Below are 24007 nucleotides of genomic sequence, written 5' to 3'. Positions count from 1 at the left end.
GACAGATCATACCGATAAGGGCCTCACAAGATTGCTAGCAGCGCAGAACGGGAATAAATATCACCCGGAACAAAATCCTCAGGAAAGCAATAAGACCCAGAGTACACAAAAGTGCCACACTACTATGTTAGCAGATACACTCACTGATGCAAATACCACAAGAAACTAGAGACCAGCTCAGAGGACATGACAGTGCTAACGTACCTCACAGATCTACTGGACAACAGCTTGACGTACACATCATTGAAGGACGACCTAGCTGCCATAGTCGTATACACCAGAGGATTAATGGAGAACAGCGTCTTCACCCTACTGGTGGTGCAGAGATTCTTAGAAGGTACAAAGAAAGTAGCACCACAAAGATCTACACCAACATCAATGTGGAACGTAAACATTGTACTGACACAGCTGAGGGCTGAAACCTTTGATCCTATGCAAAAGGCAGAACAGCATTTTTTTTTTTAACGCTAAAGACTGCCTTCCTAATAGCAATCTTGTCACTACATAGAATGAGCAAATTACAAACGTTCCCATCCGTAGCCCTACCTACAAATCCACAAACACAAGGTGGTAATAAGAACAAACCCTCAGTTTCTACCACAGGTAATCTTGCAATTCCACATCAACCTGATCATCCAAATACCAGACTTCTTCCAGGACCTAAAGACTCAGGCCCCAACCCTGCATACCTTGGACATACGAAGAGCACTTGTGTACTGCCTACAGAAGAGAAAAAAAACACTAAGGAAGGGAAACCAACTCTTTGTCTCCTTTGCAAGGGCATAACAATAACTAAGGAACCATTTCATGATGAATAATGTAGACCATGCAAACCAAGGGACATCTTCTTGGCTACACCTTGGTCATCCATACACTCCTACACAAAACACTACTGTATGGACATGTAGATGAACAAGGAAGCACAGGTGGGACAGCGAGTACCACAACACCTGTTTGCAAACTCATGCACATTTCAACCCAATCTCCTCAGGGAGGCAAATGCCACTACTAAATCAATGTACAACATGTGAACCCAGAAAAGAATTCATGCTGCATAACGAAATCACATGCCCTCGCCTTCCTGTAAATGTGAAGAGTCAAAGAGGTCAACATGTCAAGCGAATAGAAGGTTCCAACTACTAAAGTCACCAAGGTGAAATAATAATCTGAAGATGGTGACCATGCACAGGAACTTCTGGAGCGCATATCGGACGTCACACAGAGGCTTGACTTACCACCAAAGGCTGGTTGATGACGCCCATGAAAAAAAGAGAAGCAGCACTAGATGGCGGAATATATGCACAGCATGTGGATCCAGGAAATTCTTCAAGCTGCTAAACTACTCCTACTGGTAAGAAACCGTTTCGTTCTCCTTCAGGGGGATCGCCATTGAATTCATGAGCAACCCTCTCTTCATGGAATAAAAGAAATATTGATAGCATAAAGGAACACATCCCAAGTCTCTATTCAAGACTAACTGGTGCAGCCGTCACTGACCGGTTATGATAGAATGCTTAAAGGAGCAGTGTCAGTTTTCCAGCCTCTTAATACAGCAGCCTATCTAGCCACTTTTTTCCTCTCATTTATTTTAGCGTCAAATATTTTCATTTGGATTTCTTAACACATATTTCCTCTACGTCCAGCAGTCGGCGAGGTGCTATGTTGGTTATAACTCAAGCCCTTTCTCATCATTCACTCCCAACCACTGCAGTGTTGATGTTGAACTTTAACCATGGCAAGAATCGGATTTATGGCCCTGTTGCTAATTTGGCCCCTCTCAAGTGTCCATTGGCGAGTAATATTTTTAGCAGTTTTCTCTTCCCCCAATTGTCTGTCAGTCTTTCGCTTCGGAGTGGGAGAGGGTATTGTTCTGGTATAACATGGAGAGCTTTAAGATGAGATAGCTGCCATGGCTCTCGATATGGTTTGTGTCGCTGTATTAAGGGCTATTGTGAGTTGTTTGCCTTGCTATGATTTGTGTAATCTCTCACCTGGCAAGGGAAGCCCAATCAAGACTCGCTTCTGGCTCCGTATCTATGATTATCTCAAAGGCGTTTCCCAAATCTATTAGAAAATCTTCTCAATACCTTTTTAGTTGAGAATAATGTCACAAAAGGTTCGTCGGTGTTGCCAGATGCCACACACCTCTTTCAACATTAATCTCTCTTTGTGTTATCCTATTTTGCAAATTTTTATGCTGTTTAACACCAATTTGAGACAAGTGCAAATGTTTCCTTTCATTTACAACTCTTAGCCGATATGCATGCTTTATCAAAAATCTTGGAACACTCTGTCGCACAGACTTCTTTGCAATTCTTTTGTGATGGCATCTTGAGTAGTTGTTGCTTAGCTAGAAGGTATTTGTATATAGCTAGGATCATGTGCTTGTCTTGATGTTTTTTTTAAAGTCATTTTTCAAACCTATTTAGCGGCCTAGAAGTGCTCCCTTTCATTTCAAGTTGATGGATCCGATGTTTAACTTGCAGTTAAGCAAGTCGTTGAGACTCAAGGAGGTTGTACCCGTTGTGTAAAAGAGAAAAAAGTCTACTATTACACATTTTTTGTCCTTCCATTTTGTCTAAGCTTGTTTGTATGAAAAATAGATAGGCATGAAAGGAGATGGGAATGCTGAACCTCTTGTATTCGCTATTCTGTGCCAGGTCGCCAATTTTCTGCATGATAGGAGATGAGTACATTACTCAGCTCCTGTGTTTTCGAGCCAGCCAGGGAAGTTGCCACATTGTCATTGTCAATATTAGGTATTCTCTTCCACACCATTGTCTTTTTCAACTCTCCCTGGTTCTACTTAGTAGTGTATGATGGCAGCTGGGTGTTATGTTTGAATTTGGGGGATTACCATTCCCACTTGGGATAGTGGCCTCATATTTGGGTTTCGCAGCAATTCTCTGTTTTTTGTATGTCTACATGTACTCGTTAACGGCAATGTGTAGTTGGTTAAGAGTGTCTCTTGGTAGAGCAGGGGGGAGAGTTATATATATATATATATATATATATATATATATATATATATATATATATATATATATATATATATATTACCTACTGGCGGTCGCCAGTAGGTAGTTATAGTTAGGACCCTGTTTCGATAGGAAATCCGCAACATTCTATTTTGAATAACTTTGGCGCCGGTCGACGAATCCTCGCAAAATTTTCAAAATAGGTGGGGCGCTACGCTCCGCTCCTACCCTGAAAGTCTCGGGGGGATTCGTCAAGCGGGGGCTGAGATAAAAGGGGGGTCCCAAAACGCGTTTTTCCCATGCATTTTTCCATAGGACCTTTAGACAGGGCTACAGCCCGAACGGCTGAACAGAATTACTAGAAATTTGGCAGAGAGGTAGTCCTCAGGTCAAGGAAGTGCCTTTTGTAGGTCTGGTGTAAATCTGTTCAGTAGGTCCTGAGAAAATAGCCTTTAAATCAATATATATATCTGAGCCAGCTTACGGTACGCTTACGGTACGCGTACGGTGGCGTGCGCGAGCGCGATTATATATATATATATATATATATATATATATATATTCACAGAAAAAAACCTAGGTTTCATGGGTGTTATAGTTAGCTGCCCATTTCACTCATACAAAACCATAGAAATTCGTCCGTTATAGTTAGTTCTGCTAACTATAACTCACGCGCCCGCAATGCACTGCTGATGATGTCACATATTGCATCATTCATGACATGGTCAGTGACATCACAGAATTTGCAAGGTTTTTTAAATGCTAATTCCTAACTATAACGTGTGTGAAACCTATGGTTTTTTCAGTGAATTTGTACGACGTATTAAATTTTTGTAACATTTTTTTTAATGGTTTTTCAGTGCGCACCCCCGCGATTTAAAAAAAATAATAATAATTAAATGTTTTTTTCTGCCTTCGGGGTCCTTCAGGGACCCCCTGACCAAGGCTAGGGGGTCAGGAACTCTCTACCCTGCCCCCTTTTCACATTTGCCACCTTCCTTTTCCACTCTCGCACTGAAAACAAACAAAATGGCGGCCGACACTTCCTGATTTCGACCGATTCGAACGTTGACTGACATGTAACAACCAATCAGAATTACGCTCGCGCACGTTAGGGTGCGCGCACGGTACGCGGATATAGATATGTATGTGCTTTTAACTGCAATTTTCTCAGGAACTACTTAACAGATTGACTCCATATATGCAAAAGGCACATCCCTGACCTGAGGACTACCTCTCTGCCAAATTTCAAGTAATTCTGTTCAGCAGTTCGGGCTGTACCTTCGACTAAAGGTCCTATGGGAAAATGCATGGGGAAAACGCGTTTTGGGACCCCCCTTTTTTCTCGGCCCCCGCTTGACGAATCCCCCTGAGACTTTAAGGGTAGGAGCTGAGCGGAGCGCCCCATTAGTTTTGTAAATTTCGCGAAGATTCGTCAACCGGCGCCAAAGTTATTCAAAATAGAATTTTGAGATTTCCTATGGAAACACGGTCCTAACTATAACTATCTACTGGCGACTGCCAGTAGATAATATATACATATATAAACATATAAATATAATCTGCATATCTATATAAATGCATGCAAACATATACATATATGCATACATATGCATGGTATGTACATGACAGTTTGAAAAACTCTACTACAAGCAAAGCTAAAAAGCCACCTAATTACAAACAGAATTGCTTTAACTTAAACGAGGGCGAGACCTTTTGCATTTTCAATGCTTGTTTACTTTGATTCCATCAAGAAGGCATTCAGATGTGTCACACATTTTCCATAAATTCTGAATGGTAGCACTCTAGTTGCTCATTAGATCACTGTAGTAAAGCTACTGCTCACCAGGGAAGTCTGTTGCTCGTATTCAAAGTGCATGTTTCAGTCTGCATGTCAGAATTTTTTAATGAAATGGAAGGGGATTTGAGAAGTCAAAATGTGCCCTAATCTTTCTTTCTGCAGCAATAATCATAATTTCTATGGCAAAATGAACCCCCTCATTTTGTTCCTTTGCAAATTAAATGTTTTAAGTGTTACCACTTTATTCCAATCAAGATGGCTTCAGGTGTGCCATACTTTTGTCACAAGTAAGACTGTTAGAGCTCTAGTTGTTCTTTAAAACACTCTGGGATTTCTGTCATTGGGCTATACTTGGGCTACAACTCAGTTATATTTGTGCCACATTTGGGCTCTTTTGTCTCTGGTGGCCATCTTGGGAGACGTATTTGTTTTGAAGTTTCCTAATTTTCTCATTTACAACAGTCTCCTCAGTAGGAAATACTTTCAGGGTTTTTACTTTCATTCCATCAAGAAGGCATTCAGATGTGTCACACATTTGCCATAAATTCGGAATGTTAGCACTCTAGTTGCTTATTAGATCACTGTAGTAAAGCTACTGCTCACCAGGGAAGTCTGCTGCTGGTATTTTAATTGCATGTTTCAGTCTGCATGTCAGAATTTTTTAATGAAATAGAAGAGGATTTGAGAAGTCACTCAAAATGTGCCCTAATTTTCTTTTTTCCGCACTAATCATAATTTCTATGGCAAAATGAACCTCCTCATTGTATTCCTTTTAAATTAAACTACTCGCTCTCTACTACTCACTCTCTACTACTCTCTCTCTACTACTCTCTCTCTACTACTCACTCTACTACTCTGCTACTCACTCTCTGCTACTCACTCTCTGCTACTCACTCTCTGCTACTCACTCTCTGCTACTCACTCTCTGCTACTCACTCTCTGCTACTCACTCACTACTACTCACTCTCTACTACTCACTCTACTGCTCTCTACTACTCTCCACCACTCACTCTCTACTAATCTACTACTCACTCCCTACTACCCTCTACTACTCACTCTACTACTCACTCTACTACTCACTCTCTACTACTCACTCTCTACTACTCACTCTCTACTACTCACTCTCTACTACTCACTCTACTACACTACTCTCTACTACACTACTCTCTACTACTCACTCTCTACTACTCTCTACTACTGACTCTGTACTACTCTCTACTACTCACTCCACTACTCTCTCCTACTCTCTACCACTCACTCTCTACTACTCTCTACTACTCTCTACTACTCTCTACTACTCTCTACTACTCTCTCTACTACTCACTCTACTACTCACTCTCTACTACTCTCCTAGTCTCTCTGCTACTCACTCTCTACTACTCACCCTCTACTACTCACTCTCTACTACTCTACTACTCTCTACTACTCACTCTACTACTTTCTCTCTACTACTCCCTCTACTACTCTCTACTACTCACTCTACTACTCACTCTCTACTACTCACTCTCTACTACTCACTCTCTACTACTCACTCTCTACTACTCTCTATTACTCACTCTCTACTCCTCACTCTACTCCTCTACTACTCTCTCTACTGCTCACTCTCTACTACTCTCTACTACTCACTCTCTACTACTCACTCTTCTACTCTCTTCTACTCTCTTCTACTCTCTCCTACTCTCTACTACTCTCTCCACTACTCTCTCTCCACTACTCACTCTCCACTACTCACTCTCCACTACTCGCTCTCTACTACTCTCTACTACTCGCTCTCTACTACTCGCTCTCTACTACTCGCTCTCTACTACTCGCTCTCTACTACTCGCTCTCTACTACTCGCTCTCTACTACTCACTCTCTACTACTCTCTCTACTACTCTCTCTACTACTTGCTCTCTACTACTCACTCTACTACTCACTCTCTACTACTCCCTACTACTAACTCTACTACTCACTCTCTACTACTCTCAACTACCCACTCTCTACTACTCACTCTCACTCTCTACTACTCACTCTCTACTACTCTCTCTACTACTCTCTCTCTACTACTCACTCTCTACTACTCACTCTACTACTCACTCTACTACTCACTCTACTACTTTCTACTACTCTCTACTACTCACTCTACTACTCACTCTCTACTACTCTACTACTCACTCTACTACTCATTCTCTACTACTCACTCTCTACTACTCTCTACTACTCACTCTCTACTACTCACTCTCTACTACTCACTCTATACTCACTCTCTACTACTCACTCTCTACTACTCTACTACTCACTCTACTACTCAGTCTCCACTACTCACTCTCTACTACTCTCTACTACTCACTCTCTACTACTCACTCTCTACTACTCACTCTCTACTACTCACTCTCTACTACTCACTCTCTACTACTCACTCTCCTACTCTCTCTACTACTCTCTACTACTCATCCTCTACTCTCTACCTCTCTACCTCTCTACCTCTCCCTCTCTACTACTCTCTACCTCTCCCTCTCTACCTCTACACTTCTACCTCTCTACACGCACACATATGCACATATATGCATATGCATTTATATATATGTATGTGTATATATAAACATATATATAATCTGCATATCTATATAAATGCATGCCTACATATACATATATGCATGTTATGTACATGAAATTTTGAAAAACACTAATAAAAGCAAAGCTAAAAAGCCACCTAATTACAAACAGAATTGCTTTAACTTAAACGAGGGCAAGACCTATTGCATTTTCAATGCTTGTTTACTTTGGTTCCATCAAGAAGGCATTCAGATGTGACACATTTGCCATAAATTCTGAATGGTAGCGCACTAGTTCCTCATTAGATCACTGTAGTAAAGCTACTGCTCACCAGGGAAGTCTGCTGCTGGTATTCAAAGTGCAAGTTTCAGTCTGCATGTCAGAACTTTTTAATGAAATAGAAGAGGATTTGAGAAGTCAAAATGTGCCCTAATTTTTCTTTCTGCAGCACTAATCATAATTTCTGTGGCAAAATGAACCCCCTCATTTTGTTCCTTTGCAAATTAAATGTTTTAAGTGTTACCACTTTATTCCAATCAAGATGGCTTCAGGTGTGCCATACTTTTGTCACAAGTAAGACTGTTAGAGCTCTAGTTGTTCTTTAAAACACTCTGGGATTTCTGTCATTGGGCTATACTTGGGCTACAACTCAGTTATATTTGTGCTACATTTGGGCTCTTTTGTCTCTGGTGGCCATCTTGGGAGACTTGTTATGAAGTTTCCTAATTTCCTCATTTACTACAGTCTCCTCAGTAGGCATACTGTCAGTTTTTTACTTTGATTCATTGAAGAAGGCATTCAGATGTGTCACACATTTGCCATAAATTCAGAATGTTAGCACTCTAGTTGCTCATTATATCACTGAAGTAAAGCTACTGCTCACCAGGGAAGTCTGCGGCTGGTATTGAAAGTGCATGTTTCAGTCTGCATGTCAGAATTCTTTAATGAAATAGAAGAGGATTTGAGAAGTCACTCAAAATGTGCCCTAATGTTTCTTTCTGCAGCACTAACCATACATTCTATGGCAAAATGAACCCCCTCATTTTGTTCCTTTTTAAATTAAATGTTTTAAGAGTTACCACTTTATTCCAATCAAGATGGCTTCAGGTGTGCCATGCGTTTATCATAAGTAGGAGTGTTAGCGCTCTAGTTGTTCTTTGGAACACTGGGAAGCTGCAGTAGAACACAAAGGAATCAACTGACAGTCTCTGCCCTTGTTGGATGTACATGTTTTACTGAGAATGTCAGACTTCATTCTCACATGACTAAGAAAGATAATGTAAATTTACAGAAAATATGCTCTCAGTTTAGCTTAGAGATCACCTTCCAAACCTCTGTGGGAAAAGCATGTGAAAATAGTTTTCTCTAAAACATGATTCATGATATCCCAGCAGAAGGCTTTTTCACATGGTAAAATCACCTTAGAACATACCACAATTCCTAAAAGGAGTATGGTACCATCAACAAATGATTTATAATGTAACTAAAGTCTTAAAACCTTCTATTAACTGCAATGCTTTTTAATGAGGTGCTATCATGTATATTGGTCCCAAGATGGCTGCCAACACTTCTTGGTTGAAGTGCTGACAGCCAATCAGATCTCACGATGAGATGTGTGGTTAGGCTCCGCCCAGATATATATGGGATTTTACTTTTGATTTTCTCAGGAACTACTGAACGGATTTACACCATTTAAGCAAAAGGCACGACTCTGAACCAAGGTCTACCTTTCTGCCAAATTTGGTGTAATTCCGTTCAGCAGTTCGGGCTGTAGCTGCGTCAAGCGGTCCTATGGGAAATTGCATGGGGAAAACGCGTTTTGGGACCCCCCTTTTTTCTCAGCCCCCGCTTGGCGAATCACCACGAAACTTTCAGGATAGGAGCGGACCGGAGCTGGCCAAAAGTTTGTCAACCGGCGCCAGACTTATTGGGAATAGAATGGTGCGGATTTCCTACGGAAAATAGGTCCTAACTATAACTACCTACTGGCGTCTATATATATATATATATATATATATATATATACATCCAAACGAAAAGCTGCTCCCAGCATTGAGGCGCTTCACACTTCGTGCATCTTTTGCCATTTATTTGCGATTTTCACAAGGTCACAACTGCGTGCATAACACCAAATTTTCAAGCCTTTAAATCCATACGCGTTTCGGGAGTTCATCTCCCTTTTTCACTGGTGCAGGCATCTTTTGGGAGTCAGTTTGGATGTATTGCGGTTGGCTCCAAACCGCGAGGTGCCCCGCAGCGGAAGAGCTGATCCGCAGCGTGAAGTATTTCGGGCGGAACTTAAAACCTGCGCAGTTGCGCAGAGAACATTATTGCTGTCTCCCAAAAGATGCCTGCACCAGTGAAAAAGGGAGATGAACTCCCGAAACGCGTATGGATTTAAAGACTTGAAAATTTGGTGTTATGCTCGCAGTTGTGACCTTGTGAAAATCGCTAATAAATGGCAAAAGATGCACGAAGTGTGAGGCGCCTCAATGCTGGGAGCAGCTTTTCGTTTGGATATATATACATATAAATATATATATATATATATATATATATATATATATATATACCCTTTCAGGCATAGAGTGACAAATAAATTATGCAAAAAAGGAACAGAGAACTCTGGGTAGTTGTCAAGTTTAGGTGGAAAGCAGCTCCTGTATAGAGCACTCTCAACACCAGCGACACTCTAGATCTGCTCACCTCAAATGTCTGTTTTTCAGATCAAAGTCTTTAACCCCTTTGCCGCGGCAGGAATTCCGCAGCGGCACTGGGGGGGTTTGGGGGGCAGTTGCGGTGGCGCTGTGCTCATGACGGAACCACTCCGTCACGAGTCACGGGTGAGCTGTGCTCATGACGGAGTGGTTCCGTCACGTCTCCGCCCACTGCGCTAATCGCCCGCACAGGTGGGGAATTAGCGCCGCGTGGGCGGAGCAGCCGCCAACGGCCGCAGCATGACGGAACCACTCCGTCATGAGCACAGCGCACCCGTGGCTCATGACGGAGTGGTTCCGTCATGAGCACGGAAAGGGTTAAGCATAGGATTAGCACAGTACTATCTACGCCGAGATAGAAATGGGCAAAGTCTTTTGCCATTTCTACAGCAAATTCTTTAAGCATAGAACTAGCACAGTGCTGTCCTTGCCGAGCTGTAAAATGACAAAAGCCATTTACCACTCCAGGCACAATATTACAGCTTTGAATTGCTAAAATACCAACCAAGCCAACCTGAAATTAGTAAAAGCAACCCCTGACACAGTGTTTCTCTCTAAATAGAGCTCTTCAGCAAGGTATAGCTTTGTCCAGACACAAGGGAGCACCCAGTATTAGTCAAAATAATACCCTTTCAGGCATAGAGTGACGAATAAATTATGCAAAAAAGCAGACAACTCAGGGTAGTTGTCAAGTTTAGGTGGAAAGCAGCTCCTGTATAGAGCACACTCAACACCAGCGACACTCTAGATCTGCTCACCTCAAATGACTTATTCTGGGTGCTCCCTTGTGTCTGGACAGAGTTCTCTGATTCTTTGTGTATGTGTGTGTATATATATATATTCACTTAAAAAACCATAGGTTTCACACATGTTATAGTTAGCTGGACATTTCACTCGTAAAAAACCCATGAAATTCCCCCGTTATAGTTAGTGCAGGCAACTATAACTCACGCGACCGCAATCCTCTGCTGATGACGTCAGATATTACATCACTGTATTTAGACACTTATTTACCCATGTCTTCTTCCATTAATCTTTAGCTATACATATATTACAAATATTTATTTTTCAGAAAGACACATGTCATCAGTGATGTAATATCTGACGTCATCAGCAGAAGATTGCGGTCGCGTGAGTTATAGTTGCCTGCACTAACTATAACGGGGGAATTTCATTGTTTTTTTACGAGTGAAATGCCCAGCTAACTATAACGTGTGTGAAACCTATGGTTTTTTCAGTGAATTTCAAAGGTTTTTTAAATGCTAATTTATGTATGTATTTTAAATTTTTTTATGGGATTTTTAGCGAGCGCGCACGGTGCGCGAACCTCGCTTAATTTTCCGTTAAAAATGTTAAAAAAAATTTTTACGTGTGTTTTTTCAGCGTGCGCGCACTCCGTGATTTTTCGAAAAAAAAATAAAATCTGTTTTTTGCGCTTGGGGGTCCTTCTGGGACCCCCTGACAAAGGCTAGGGGGTCAGGAACTGTCCACCCTGCCCCCTTTTCACGTTCTCCACCTTTGTTTTTCACCCCCTCAGACTGCAAGAGACAAAATGGCAGCCGACACTTCTGGTTTCGACCGATTCGAATGTTTACCGACATCTAACAACCAATCAGAATTGCGCTTGAGCACGGCAGGGTGCGCACGCGGTGCGCGCGTACAGATATTTATATGCTTTTAAATGCTATTTTCTCAGGAAATACTGAACGGATTTACACGAGACCTTCAAAAGGCACTTCCTTGACCTTATGGCTACCTCTCTGCCAAATTTCACGTAATTCTGTTCAGCCGTTCGGGCTGTACCTTCGACTAAAGGTCCTATGGAAAAATGCATGGGGAAAACGCGTTTTGGGACCCCCCCCTTTTTCTCGGCCCCCGCTTGACGAATCACCCCGAGATTTTCAGGGTAGGAGCGGAGCGGAGCGCCCCACCTATTTTGACAATTTTGCGAGGATTCGTCAACCGGCGCCAAAGTTATTCCAAATAGAATGTTGCGGATTTCCTATGGAAACTAGGTTGTAAATATAACTATCTACTGGCGACCGCCAGTAGATAATATATATATATATCTCTATCCTTCCAACTCATTGCTCCTTCTGATAGCCTGGGACCCGTCAGGTAGTGGCGCACGCACCGGCGGAGCGCGCCGGTAATTTAATCAACAAAATCCTCAGCGTGTGTGCGCTCTCACTAATCACGAACTCCGACACCATAAGATATCCACAAGATGTTTTATTCCACCAGACGCGTTTCGGCTTACTGCCAAGCCTTGAACACGTGGAAAAAGTGCACAAGTTGTCAGGCACAACATAAAGCATACAGTGTGTCATTAAAAAAACAAGGGACTTCACAAAATAGAAGTACGATACATGGCGGCCATCTTGTAATGGTAAATTCCACAATACACATAATATTGTATTAGCCAGTGCTGCCTGTCAATATATTCTCAATACATAGATAGTTTTCATCCTGATATAACACCATAGATTGGCCGTAACATCCAGCGCTGCAATACTGACACCATCATGAGGTATTGTTAGTAAGCATGCAGGATTGTGCACTAAAAGAACTTTATCGTTTCAAAGTTAGATAACTTTATCAATTCAAACAATGACAGCATGTGCTTAAAGACTGCAAGAGAACCTGCATATAAGTTAATGCAGGCATCTTGCATAAGTTGCAAGGTTTATTACCAAATGCGTCAATACGCCGTATTAGTCCTGTTGCATAATTAATCAATCACAACTATCGTGATGTACTCGCAAATGCGAAAACACGGCTAATAATTGCACAATGATGCTTGTCATAATAGGCCAGTGCCTTGTGATCCCGCACTCATAAACAGTGTCACGTTGAAACGCAATAATATCTAAATGCTGTCCCCTGTTGTAAAATACCAGTATGTCCTTAGGATAAGCCTGTTCCATTTCAGTGCATGTGAGATTGCCAGGGGAAAAGGGTAGGAGGCCCGTGAAGGTGCATACCGGTGTGTGGGCCCCTTCCTTTCCTCCTGAAATACAAAACAGAAAGAAAAAAGACATAATATTAATAACCTATCCGCAGATAAACTAACATTAAAATGCAGTAATACTTTCGTACAAGTCCACCGAAGGAAAAAGATATAGTAAGGGCGGCCTAATAAAACAAACAAATGCAATGCATAATTAGTTGTTACAGTTTCTTCAAAAGGTCATGTTCACCTTGTTTGTGTGGTAAGAGAGGGGGGGGAAAGATGATAGGGATTAGGAAAAAGGGGAACATGAGAAGAACATGCATAATAGTATTGTTACTCTTCTTTGAGATGAACTGCCAGTTCCTCATCAGAGTTCAAACCCCCGGGATATTTAGTTTGGAAATCCACAATCAGTTTGGATTCTCTCTGTCTGAGTTTCAGATTCCTATTCCCTCCCCCGGGATTCCTGACCACTTGTTCTAAGACCAAAAAGCTTAGTAAGGCCGCATTCGAAAAATGTTCATTGTGGAAATGACGTGCCACAGGGTATTTTTCATCATTGTTGGTAATCGCTCTGCTATGTTCAAGGAACCGTTTTTTGGCCATGCATGTGGTACTGACAATATGCCAAAGCCCACAGGGACAAACAATAGCATAGATCACAAATGTAGAGCTGCATGTATGGAACTGAGCAATCTCCCTACTGACTCTATTGTATGTTACCTTTTTATAGAATTTGCTATTTCTGCAGGCCTTCCAATGGCCACAGGGGAAGAAACCACTTAGCCCATGTTCGTATCTGTCCGGCTGTACAGTAATATCACTATGGACCAAAAGGTCTCTTATGTTCCTACCCCGTCTATAAGTGATCCTCGGCCTATCAGGAAGGATGGAACCTATGATATTGTCACTTTTGAGAATATCTCATTTTTTAGTCAACATATGTTTGATATTCGCAGAATCTGAATTGTACGTCATAATGATTCTGGTCTCATTCTCAGCGCTGGCGTCCAATTCAGTGATGGTGTCAGAGATGGTTTGAATTCTTGTGACACCATCAGCCCTTTCTTTAGCCCTGCGCAATACCCAATCGGGATAACCCCTGATCTTAAAGCGTTCCATCATGGTCTTGCTCTCTGCTTGGAATGATTCTTCAGAATTACAATTTCTCTTAGCCCTCAGCAGTTCCCCATACGGAATACTCCATTTGAGAGCCTCTGGGTGACTGCTGAGGGCATGTAAAATGCTGTTTCCAGCAGTACTTTTTCTGAAAAGAGTAGTTTGAATTACTCTGTTGTTGATGCTGAGACCTACGTCTAGGTACTCTGCTTTCGTACTGCTAATGCTTGCAGAGAGAATGATGTTATATTCATTTATATTGAGAAAATCAATAAAATCTCTGGCTTCGTGTTCAGTGCCCTTCCAGATAATGAACAGATCATCTATTTATATCTCATCCAAGTCGTGACATGCTCAAAATATCGGATATGATTGGGATTAGTGAATAGCTCCTGCTCCCAGTGTCCCATAAAGAGATTCGCAAAACTGGGAGCGAAGCAAGAACCCATCGCTGTACCAGTGACCTGTCTGTACACAGCCCCATTGAACAGAAAGATGTTATTGGTCAGACAGAATGTTATCATGACAAGTATCATCTGACTATGCTCCCGATATCTGACCTGTCTGTTCTCAAGATAGTAGCTGCAAGCATTCAGTCCCTGTGTATGGGCAATAATCGTATACAGGGAATGTACATCGAGCGTGATAAGAAGTGAATCTTCCACCAAAACAACATCCTGTAGTTTATTAAGAAAGTCTTTGGTGTCCCTGATGTAGCAAGGTAACTTGGTCACATATTCTCTAAGAAAGTGATCCACGTATTTTGAAATATGCTCCGCTATACTACCTTTAGATGACACTATGGGGCGCCCTGGTGGATTAATGGGGTCTTTGTGTAGTTTAGGTAAAAGATAAAGCACTGGGAGCACCGGATGATCCTTCTTAAGATAGCAGTACTCCTCCCACTCCAAAATGTCTTTGTCCCTCCTTATGGCAAGTTTGTCCCATATCTCAATGATGCTGTTGTTGTAAGTTTCCATATCAATGGGAAGATAATATTTGGTATCTTCCAATTGTCTCATGACCTCAGAAATATACTGATCTCGGTTCAGGATAACCACATTGCCACCTTTGTCCGCCAGACGGATGACAATGTCGGTATCCTTGGTAAGGGATTCTAATGTACATCTTTGTTGGTAAGTAAGATTATTACTAGCCCTATTATTCCCATCATTTTTGTGTCCATAGGAACAAAGGGCCTTGCCAACAGTGTCATGAAAGGTATCTATATTGTCATGAGGTAGATTAGGTATAAAGGTTGAATTAGTTCTAAACATGGTACCTGCGGCAGCATCTGTTATCACATCAAGCGCCTCTAGAGTTTGTGTGTTACTCTGTTCAGGGCTTGTCCCTTCATTGTCCTGTTCTTGCTGGACCATAGTAATGAGTGCATCGACGTCACATATATTGATGTTATCTTGATATGATGAGGAAACTATTTTGGATTTCTTATTATCCACTAACCTTTTGAGTTTATACCACTTTTTTAATTTCAGTTTCCTCACAAATTTAAATAAGTCGAATCTAGTGTCAGCATAATTAAAACGATATGAGGGGCAAAAAGAGAGTCCTAAGCAGAGTGCAGATTTTTCAGTATCTGTCATTAGTCTATTAGAAAGGTTAATCACCGTTTTATTGATCATTTCTTTGTCCATTAGAATGGCTTCCTGGTGCGGGTTTTGTTGTTTCCCATTCCGCCTCTTCCGCCACCGTTGGATGATTCGTTTGCGTCTGTTACGGCGTTTCCTCGACCTCTGCCCCGTCCTCGCCCCCTCTGTCCCCGTGTCTTCGGTACTGGAGTGTCCCTCGTTGTTATTCGTCCCCGACGCATAAAAATTAATGGGACGTGTGTTGCGTTCTTCACTGGGAATATTTTCAACCAAATAAATTATGCAAAAAAGCAGAGAACTCTGGGTAGTTCTCAAGTTTAGGTGGAAAGCAGCTCCTGTATAGAGCACTCTCAACACCAGCAACACTCTAGATCTGCTCACCTCAAATGACTTATACTGGGTGCTCCCTTGTGTCTGGACAGAGTTCTCTGCTTCTTTTTTTTGTGTGTGTGTGTGTGTGTGTGTGTGTGTGTGTGTGTGTGTGTGTGTGTGTGTGTGTATATATATATTATATATAATCATAGGTAGTGTGATCATCTAGCTATTCTGTCAACCCAGGAAAAGCGCTTCAAATCCCATTTTGACATATCTGATATAACGCCTCTCAAAGGTGGGAGTAATTAAGCGACATCTGGACAAAAGAATGACCCAATTTCACTCTCAGGCATGTGATAGCATCTCCTCCCAGACTAACGGGCAGAATGTTCTGAAATTCCTGCAACTGAGATGAAGCAGCAGTGCCTCAGATGTCTCAATTTATTTTAAATCCTGACACCTGTCTAAATGTTGTCAATTTATTCAGCAAAGGACCTGGGGTTTCCTCTGTTTCGAATTATCATATCATGTGTCTTCAGTTTAAATTTGTCTTGCCCTAATCGTTGCCCCATTATGCCTGGGTTGTTTCTTTGGCGTTTGCTTTCAGGCTCCAAAGTGAGCGCGGAGAGGTAGGGGATTAAAGGACAATCCTGCCTAGTGCCCCTTTGAATGCTAAACGCATCAGATGTCATGCCATTGGCTTGCATGTATGCTCTTTGTAGGAAAGTACCCCTTTTTGTCGTGGTCACCCCCACCTTTTGCCAATGGTACCGATGTTTTTTGATTGATATGCACTGGGTCCCGGCTAACCAGTCCCCAGGGACCTTTCCTAAAAACAAAGTAAAATGGTGTAATTGTGTTACAATTGGCCCTCAGTTTGGCACCCCTGTAAGTCCCTATTAAATGTTACTACTGGTAGTACATGGGTACTAAAGAGGGTCCCTAAGGGATGCATCATGTATTTTGCCACTCTAAGGGACCCCCATACAAATTGCATGCAGACTACCATTGCAGGCTGCGTGACGTGGTGAAAACACAACATGGCGCACTCACTGTACCATGCCAAAGTTACTGCATATAATATATGTAAGTCACCCCTACAGCAGGCCTCAGAGCCCTAAGGCAGGATTCATTATATTTTATGTGAGGATATGTCTGCATGACAGATATGCCCCTGTGATGTCTAGTTCTGTTAACAGATATTGCAAGTGAACAGCGAAGCCATCTTATGGAACGAACTGGTCACTGGTCATTACTATTACCCAGCTACATAATGGCTTCACTGAAAACTAAGGTATTTGGTATCAAACACCTTGTCTTAATAAATTCATACTGACTCCAGTATTGGATGTATTATGATTTTTAGAGGTGCCCCCTGAACCCTGCTAGTCTTCGAGGGTGCTGGCTGATATCGTCAACCCTGCCACCACAGACAAGTTTCTGACCCTCTGTAGGTGAGCGCCAGCGCTCTGTGAGGTCAGGACACAATGCCTGCTCTGGAGAAGATGTTATCACCTCCTCCAGCAAGATGGCTAGTGAATTTGCACACTACGGCCAGAGGCGTAAAAGACACTGCCTCCTTTGATACGCAACCCTGGCTTCCTCCAGACCTGGAGAATTATACCCCCTGCCCTAAGGCCCATTTGGCACCAGGAGAGGCTGAAATTAGCTATGAAGTAGGTTTATTGCACCTCCAGGCTAATCACACCCCTAAGGTGGGCTGCCTGATGTTCTCCACGAAATAAGGGTTCCACTATTTTAGGGATTAGGAACTCTGGGACAGGATTATGCCTACTCGCCACAGGAAGTGGTCATATAGGGTGTGTAGTGACCCTAGAGGTACATTAGCTACTCCACTTCACTCCCCTTATCACCCCTAAGTTTAGTATTTAGGTGGCCCCTGACACCAGGAACTCAGACTTGTCTGCTTGAAAGGAGGAGGACAAAGAAGAGCTGAAGATGTGAGAACTCTGGACCAGCACCACACTTCACGCAAAACCCTGCCTGGCTCCTGCTGTCCCAACAGTCACAAAGACTGACTCATCCAGAAGCAGAACAGCCTCCACAAACCCTTGGAGGTCTGCCCAGCACTTCATCAACCCAGCTAGATCACCCTTGGAGTGAATGAACCACTTCCATGCACCAGCAGGCACTGGCCGCATATGCCCAGTCCATTGCCGTTTTGCTGACCACCGGGTCTACCAAAGGAGCAACTCGCCAAGAAGAGGTCACCGAGTGTCCATGAGGTCAGCCCTGTAGATCCATCCAGTCTTCGAGATGCTGAGCCTTCCTGGAGCCTCCTTACACCAATACTCGGGGTACCGGAGCCAGATGCAAGCACTGAGGCTTGTTTGTGTTTATTCAGAACACCCCCACCACAGCCAAAACTTACCTGCACGTCGAAGGACTTTGAGAGAAGCCAGCTCCACTCCAAGATTTGCCTTGTTGTGTTTCTTTTCCCTCTTCTGCAGGTGCACCAAAAACCGTGGGAACCTCTAACTCAGACCCGCTGGGCAAAAACACCTCTGCACCCTAGCTCCCCAGCCTCGAATAAACGGACTGTGTCTCTGTGGTCCTGAGACCCTCAAGATCCAAGCCCCGTTCCTGTCCCCCGGGTTCTGCTGCACTGGTCCCATAGTCCCCACTTGCTGTCTTTTTCTTACAGGTTTTTTTCCCCATTGACTTTAGCTTGTAGCGTTCATGGCTACCTCTGCATACATCACCTCTGCACCAATTCACCCCATGGCAGGTAAACTTGAGCTGCTGATGCTTTCTTGGACCTTGGCCCCTACTTACCTTAAGACTAGAAGAACAGTCCTGTAAGTAGTCGGTGAGTGTATCTATGCAGTGAATGTTTCTCACATAGGATAACATTACCATAGGATAACATTACCACATTCGAGGCTCATGCTTCAAATCTGACAGCTGTGATTTTCTACTGAATGAATGAATTATCTTGGTGTCTAAAATTATATAAAAGTCTATTATTTTTCTAAATTGGTCTTGAGTTTCTTCTCTAGTGTGTCTCATTTATTGACAACAATGACTTAACAGTATCAGCCTAGACTGCTCACCCACACTACCACAAAGAGAGCATTGGGATTATTAATTTAAGCCCTGTGAGCCAGTACGTGTTGTCAGTACTTTCTACATAGTGTACCTCATTTTGGTGCACTACATAAAAAGCCTGTTTCTTACACTCTTAATGATTTATAGCCTGCAAGGACCCAGTAGTAAAGCTCCTCTGTTAGCATTGCCAGACTTTAGAAAGTCACCACTTGGTTATCCAAACCTTTGATAGCCTTTCCAGTTTATCTGCAGCAGCTCACACCTGAAACAACCTTGTTTATCCCCCTGCTAAGAACTTTGAACAGCTCCCAAGAAGAGAATTTTTGGTTGGAGGACGATGTAAGACCTCATCCATCAGGATGACTATTGGGCGGTGGCCACAGATGGCCTAGCTTCAAAAACGCTACTGCCTCAGTGAAGCAAATGGCAATCACACATTCATTATGTAGGCAGACAGGCTGACATCTCCTCCAGTGGGGGAAAACCTGTTGCAGAACCAGTTTTCCATGAGGAGTGGCTAATTGGCTGGGTACACCATATGTGGTGTGCCCAGGGCTCCTCACAGGGCAAGAAAGCTTGTGCTATCTTAGTTTACGATAGAGACGGGTATCCTGGAATTGCCTGAGGACTCCTCCTAATTGCAGCTGTAGGGCCACCAAAGTGGACGTAATCCTGCACATGTGAGATGCCAACTGACCAGGATCTCCTGCCCGCCGCTGGGCACCAAAATGCCTGTTGGAAGATAGCCCAGACCTGCCTGAGGTATCCCCGAGTGTATGGGACCTGTGTCCATCGTCGCAGTGGTCCCTGGTCATCCTGCAAGAAAGACATTCATTTGTGGACAAATGCTGAAGACTGTTGTAACCGGAGACAAGTCGATCAGTGGCAAATGGATCTGCATTGGAGCATCATGAGATATAGAGTCCTGAGGCCAGAGGCAACCCTTGAAGCTTGTGGACCCCAGTGTGGCCCAGGGAACACTCACCCCATTTGTTCCATAGCTCCTGCATCTTCAGTATCCTTGGCATCTACTCATCATCCTGCATCCCCGACATCAGGACCACTATTTTGCTGGAATCACAATCCCACTGAAATCAGCTGTGAGTACTCAACTGCTTGATGCGACACTGGTTCCCAACCTGTTGCGACCGGTCCAAGAGATGATTGGTAGTTATGCTAACCGTTGGCTCAGGAACTGCCATGCAGATTACAAAGATTTATTGGACCTTCAAAGAAGCTACATAACTGGTCCTCCTTCAAGAAAGGGACACTCACCTGTGAACGAGTGCTGAATATTGCTGTAACCGCAGACCATTCATCAACTAGTAGCACCTGGACTTCATTATGGTATCAAAGGAGATAGTCCTGAGGCCGGAGAAGACCTCTGAAGTTAGTGGACCCCGGGATGGCCCAGAAATACTCAACACATCTCTTCTACAGCTCCAGCATCATCCATATTCTTGGCATCTTCTCAGCATCATACTACAAATAGAGGGAGATAGAACTCTAGTAAGTGATTTCAATCCACTTCCACCTAATGTCTGTAAATCAAATCAGTAGATAGAGAACCCATTGGTTGGTCAAGCTACTCAACTCAAACCATCCAGCACGTCCCCCAGAATCTGTTTACTGTAAAGAATGTGAAATGGTTTGGAGTTTACCGATTTCCAAACCTTTACCTGGTTCACTAGACCACTCAGTGGAAAGAGTAATGTGTGAAGCACAGTAGGTCCTCTGTAGGTCAGCACTATCCAGCCTACATTCAAAACTTAATTCACGATGCACTGCTGTGGACTGGACTATTTGGGTTCACCACCCCATCTTTGATCACGTAAGCTTACTATTAACTGGTACGTTTAAAAAAAAAAAAATGCCAGTGATGTATTATGAATTAATTCATCTGATGCTAACCCCATCCATTAACTCGAGTCCGAAATGGTCATGCCACGGTTGGCTAGGTGGCGGTCTTCTCAAAGACTCTGATCGGAGGTGAAAAAACAAGCTTTGGTTCACATTATTATGTTGAATGAATAACCTAGGCTTCTCAGACCACACTACTGTTACATTTTTTTTATCTTGGTCATCTCCCAAGCTCCTACTCACTTGAGTTGGTAGACTCATTTAAGTAATGATTTGATTATTTTTTGCTATATCTGTCAAAGTGAAGATTATATCATGTGCTTCTCTATGGGCCCGGGGAGCCCAGATTGATAAAGGAATATGTGGGGAGAATTAAGATTTGCTGTGACACTGGGGCAACTGAACTCGGATAAACTTTCTCGGAGCGTACAAAAATGTAAATATTTAATGAGGAATGCACACTCAGTCAAACTCCAGCTGTCAATGAGTGGGAAATTCATCCTTTCATTTGGAGACCTATGCAAACAAGCAGAAATAAACAGTTCTTTCATTCTCCGTGTGATTGCTCAGAATATTCAAAACATGGAAATCTAATCCTATAAATGCTGGAGCTGGAGAACCTTTGTTGTAGGTAAGCAGCATTTTCTTTTTTCAAGTTATTGGACAAAGCATAATACGCTATTAGGTTATACATATTTTTTGGTAATATGTGACTATGCAGGTTACGCTCATTTAAGAACCATTACATTAAATAACCTTTAATTCATTGTGACATAATGTCTCATTATCAAAGTGTTTTTTACTACTATTTTATAGATTTTGTTTTTCTTACTGTTCACTTTTATGTTGCTTTTTGGTTTTAACTAGATTCCTTATTTTTTTCTAATTAAGAAACTCCTACTCCACAGAGGAAAGGTCTACGTTCAAGTGCCCTGAGACCCAAGAGGCCAGAAACCCCCAAACAAACAGGTCCTATTATAGTTGAAACCTGGGTTGCTGAAGAAGAGTTGGAATTGTGGGAAATCAAATGTTTTTCAGAAAGGTGAAGCCGTATTGATTCTATTCCTCACGTTCTTTGCTGATCTCTACTAACATGATGTGTTTGGGATTGTTTTTATACACCAGTTTATACTGTATATTTGGGATACTGCAAATAATGGGAAAGAGTTTGTGAAAATCCGTAGACATTTTTACCTACCGTTTATATATTAATTGGGCAAGTAAATGTATGTTTTAAAGATCATTTGTTAGGCAATTGAGTCATATTTCTGGCTGGTGCATGTACATGCCGGTATAGGCTACTTCAGTGTGCATCTCTTTTTTATAGCAACAACAATTGATCAAGATATGTTAAAAAATATTTGTAAAGCTCATTGTAAACCCGAAGGTCCCTTGGCCCTATAACAACAGAAGATAACACAACAGAAGGACAAAGACCGTGTGTACATTTTCAAAAGCCCTCTTGAAAAGCCAGGTCTTTAGCGCTTTCCTAAATAAAGTAATTAAGTGGTAGAATGAGTCTCTGCTGGTTGGCTATTCCATTCATTAGGCGCAAGTAAAAATAAAAAGCTACGCCCACCCATTCTGGTTTCCCTAATCCTTGGGATCACCAGAATGTTAATAGAAGTTTAGCGGAGAGTTCTCCTTGGAGAATATCTGACTATACAATCTCTTAAGGAGTCAGGCGCCATCCTCTTTTGTATCTTAACAATTCGATCGCAAGTTTTAAATATGCGCTGTTTGATTGGGAGCCATTGTAGGCTCTTCATGTAGGCAGTAATCCTGCTCTTCATGGAATCATAAAAATCATTCTGGCAGCAGCATTCTGGATTAGCTGTAGTGAGAGTGAGAGAACTAAAATACAGAAGAAAATTATTGACAATAAGAATATGTATTTTTGGGCCCTGTGAATTAGGAGTCATAACGGTTCATATTTGTCAGCTTTTGAGATGCCTTCAAGCATGTATTGTGTCCAGTTGGACTACCATATTGCTTAATTATATCACCCATTATTTTTTGCTACCTTGTAGAGCAAGCACAGCACTGCATTTTACACTTAGCTGTGAACTGCTTGAGCATTTCAGCTACCGCCTGAGGTTGTCGATGACATCCTTTCATTATGTTGGCCCTCCTTAAAGTCTGTGTACACTGGGTGGTAGAAACATTTTGTTTGGGGTGAAAGGGCTGTCATTGTTTCTCTGAAGGAACATATTTCTGATGTTTCGCACTTTGCGCTTTTATTGACCCATAAAGGTTTTACAGTGGGTATATTTAACAGTTATGTTGAAGCCTTGTGTGCCAGACCAACCCCTCTCTATTGAAGTTCCCAATTGTTATGAGGATTTTGAAGGGGCCGTCATGTTTATGCCTTCACCTTTTTAATTATGCCTCAGTTTGACCTTAGCCTGGTCTTAACCTCCTTCGCTGGCCATTAGTTTGGCATGGTGCATTGGTGAGTTGCACGTGCTGTGTGTCCGGCCCTTCTCCACATGTTTTTACCCAGACATGCTTGTTCTGAGAACTAAGGGGCCTTAATTTTCTCCATGTTTTTCCTTCCATCCTAGCCCGCCATAAAAAATAGGAGGCCGTATAGGCTAGACCTTTGGAGTGCAGTAAGCTATTATATTGACAGGACTGATGATTTCTGATCCAGTGGGCAGCGCTTTGTAGGTGGATTGTACTTTGAGATCTGTTATGCCCCATCCAGAAAGGAACCTTCCGAAGTTATTAGTGCGTCTGACTTTGGCATTGCCTAGGGGAGGCAAAATGAAAGGGTGGGGGTATGGGCAGTGGGAAGAGGGGTGCCAATTGCAGAAATATGCGGGGGCGCAACTTCAGCTTAATTGCACATGGTCGCTAAGCATTACTGGTTGACTTCTGAAGTATGAATAGATAAACATCTCACTTGTTCGGTGCTCCAGGTCTTTCTGGTGTGACCATTCCTTCAGATTCACCACCTGAGAGGGGCATTACTTTGGTTTATATTCAAAAGGTGAGTGATCTGTTTGTAGAAGTAACCATCAGATGAACAGGTTACTTACCCTTTGT

The 24007-nt window shown here is 42.5% G+C and overlaps 1 protein-coding gene across 5 annotated transcripts in view; it reads left to right on the top strand.

Annotated features, from left to right (window-relative positions):
- Positions 1 to 24007, top strand: part of BPTF (bromodomain PHD finger transcription factor) — a 1440172-nt gene that overhangs the window by 518959 nt on the left and 897206 nt on the right. For all 5 annotated transcript variants that reach the window (XM_085617259.1, XM_085617261.1, XM_085617262.1 and 2 more), the window contains exon 16: positions 21851 to 22001. In XM_085617259.1, the coding sequence (XP_085473385.1) occupies positions 21851 to 22001 (151 nt within the window). The remainder of the gene's footprint in view (positions 1 to 21850; positions 22002 to 24007) is intronic.

This window comes from Triturus cristatus, chromosome 7 (assembly GCF_964204655.1).
Source record: "Triturus cristatus chromosome 7, aTriCri1.1, whole genome shotgun sequence".
In the NCBI taxonomy this organism is placed as follows: Eukaryota; Metazoa; Chordata; class Amphibia; order Caudata; family Salamandridae; genus Triturus; species Triturus cristatus.
Note: the sequence above shows the minus strand (reverse complement) of the source record. Positions and strands in the feature narration are given on the sequence as shown.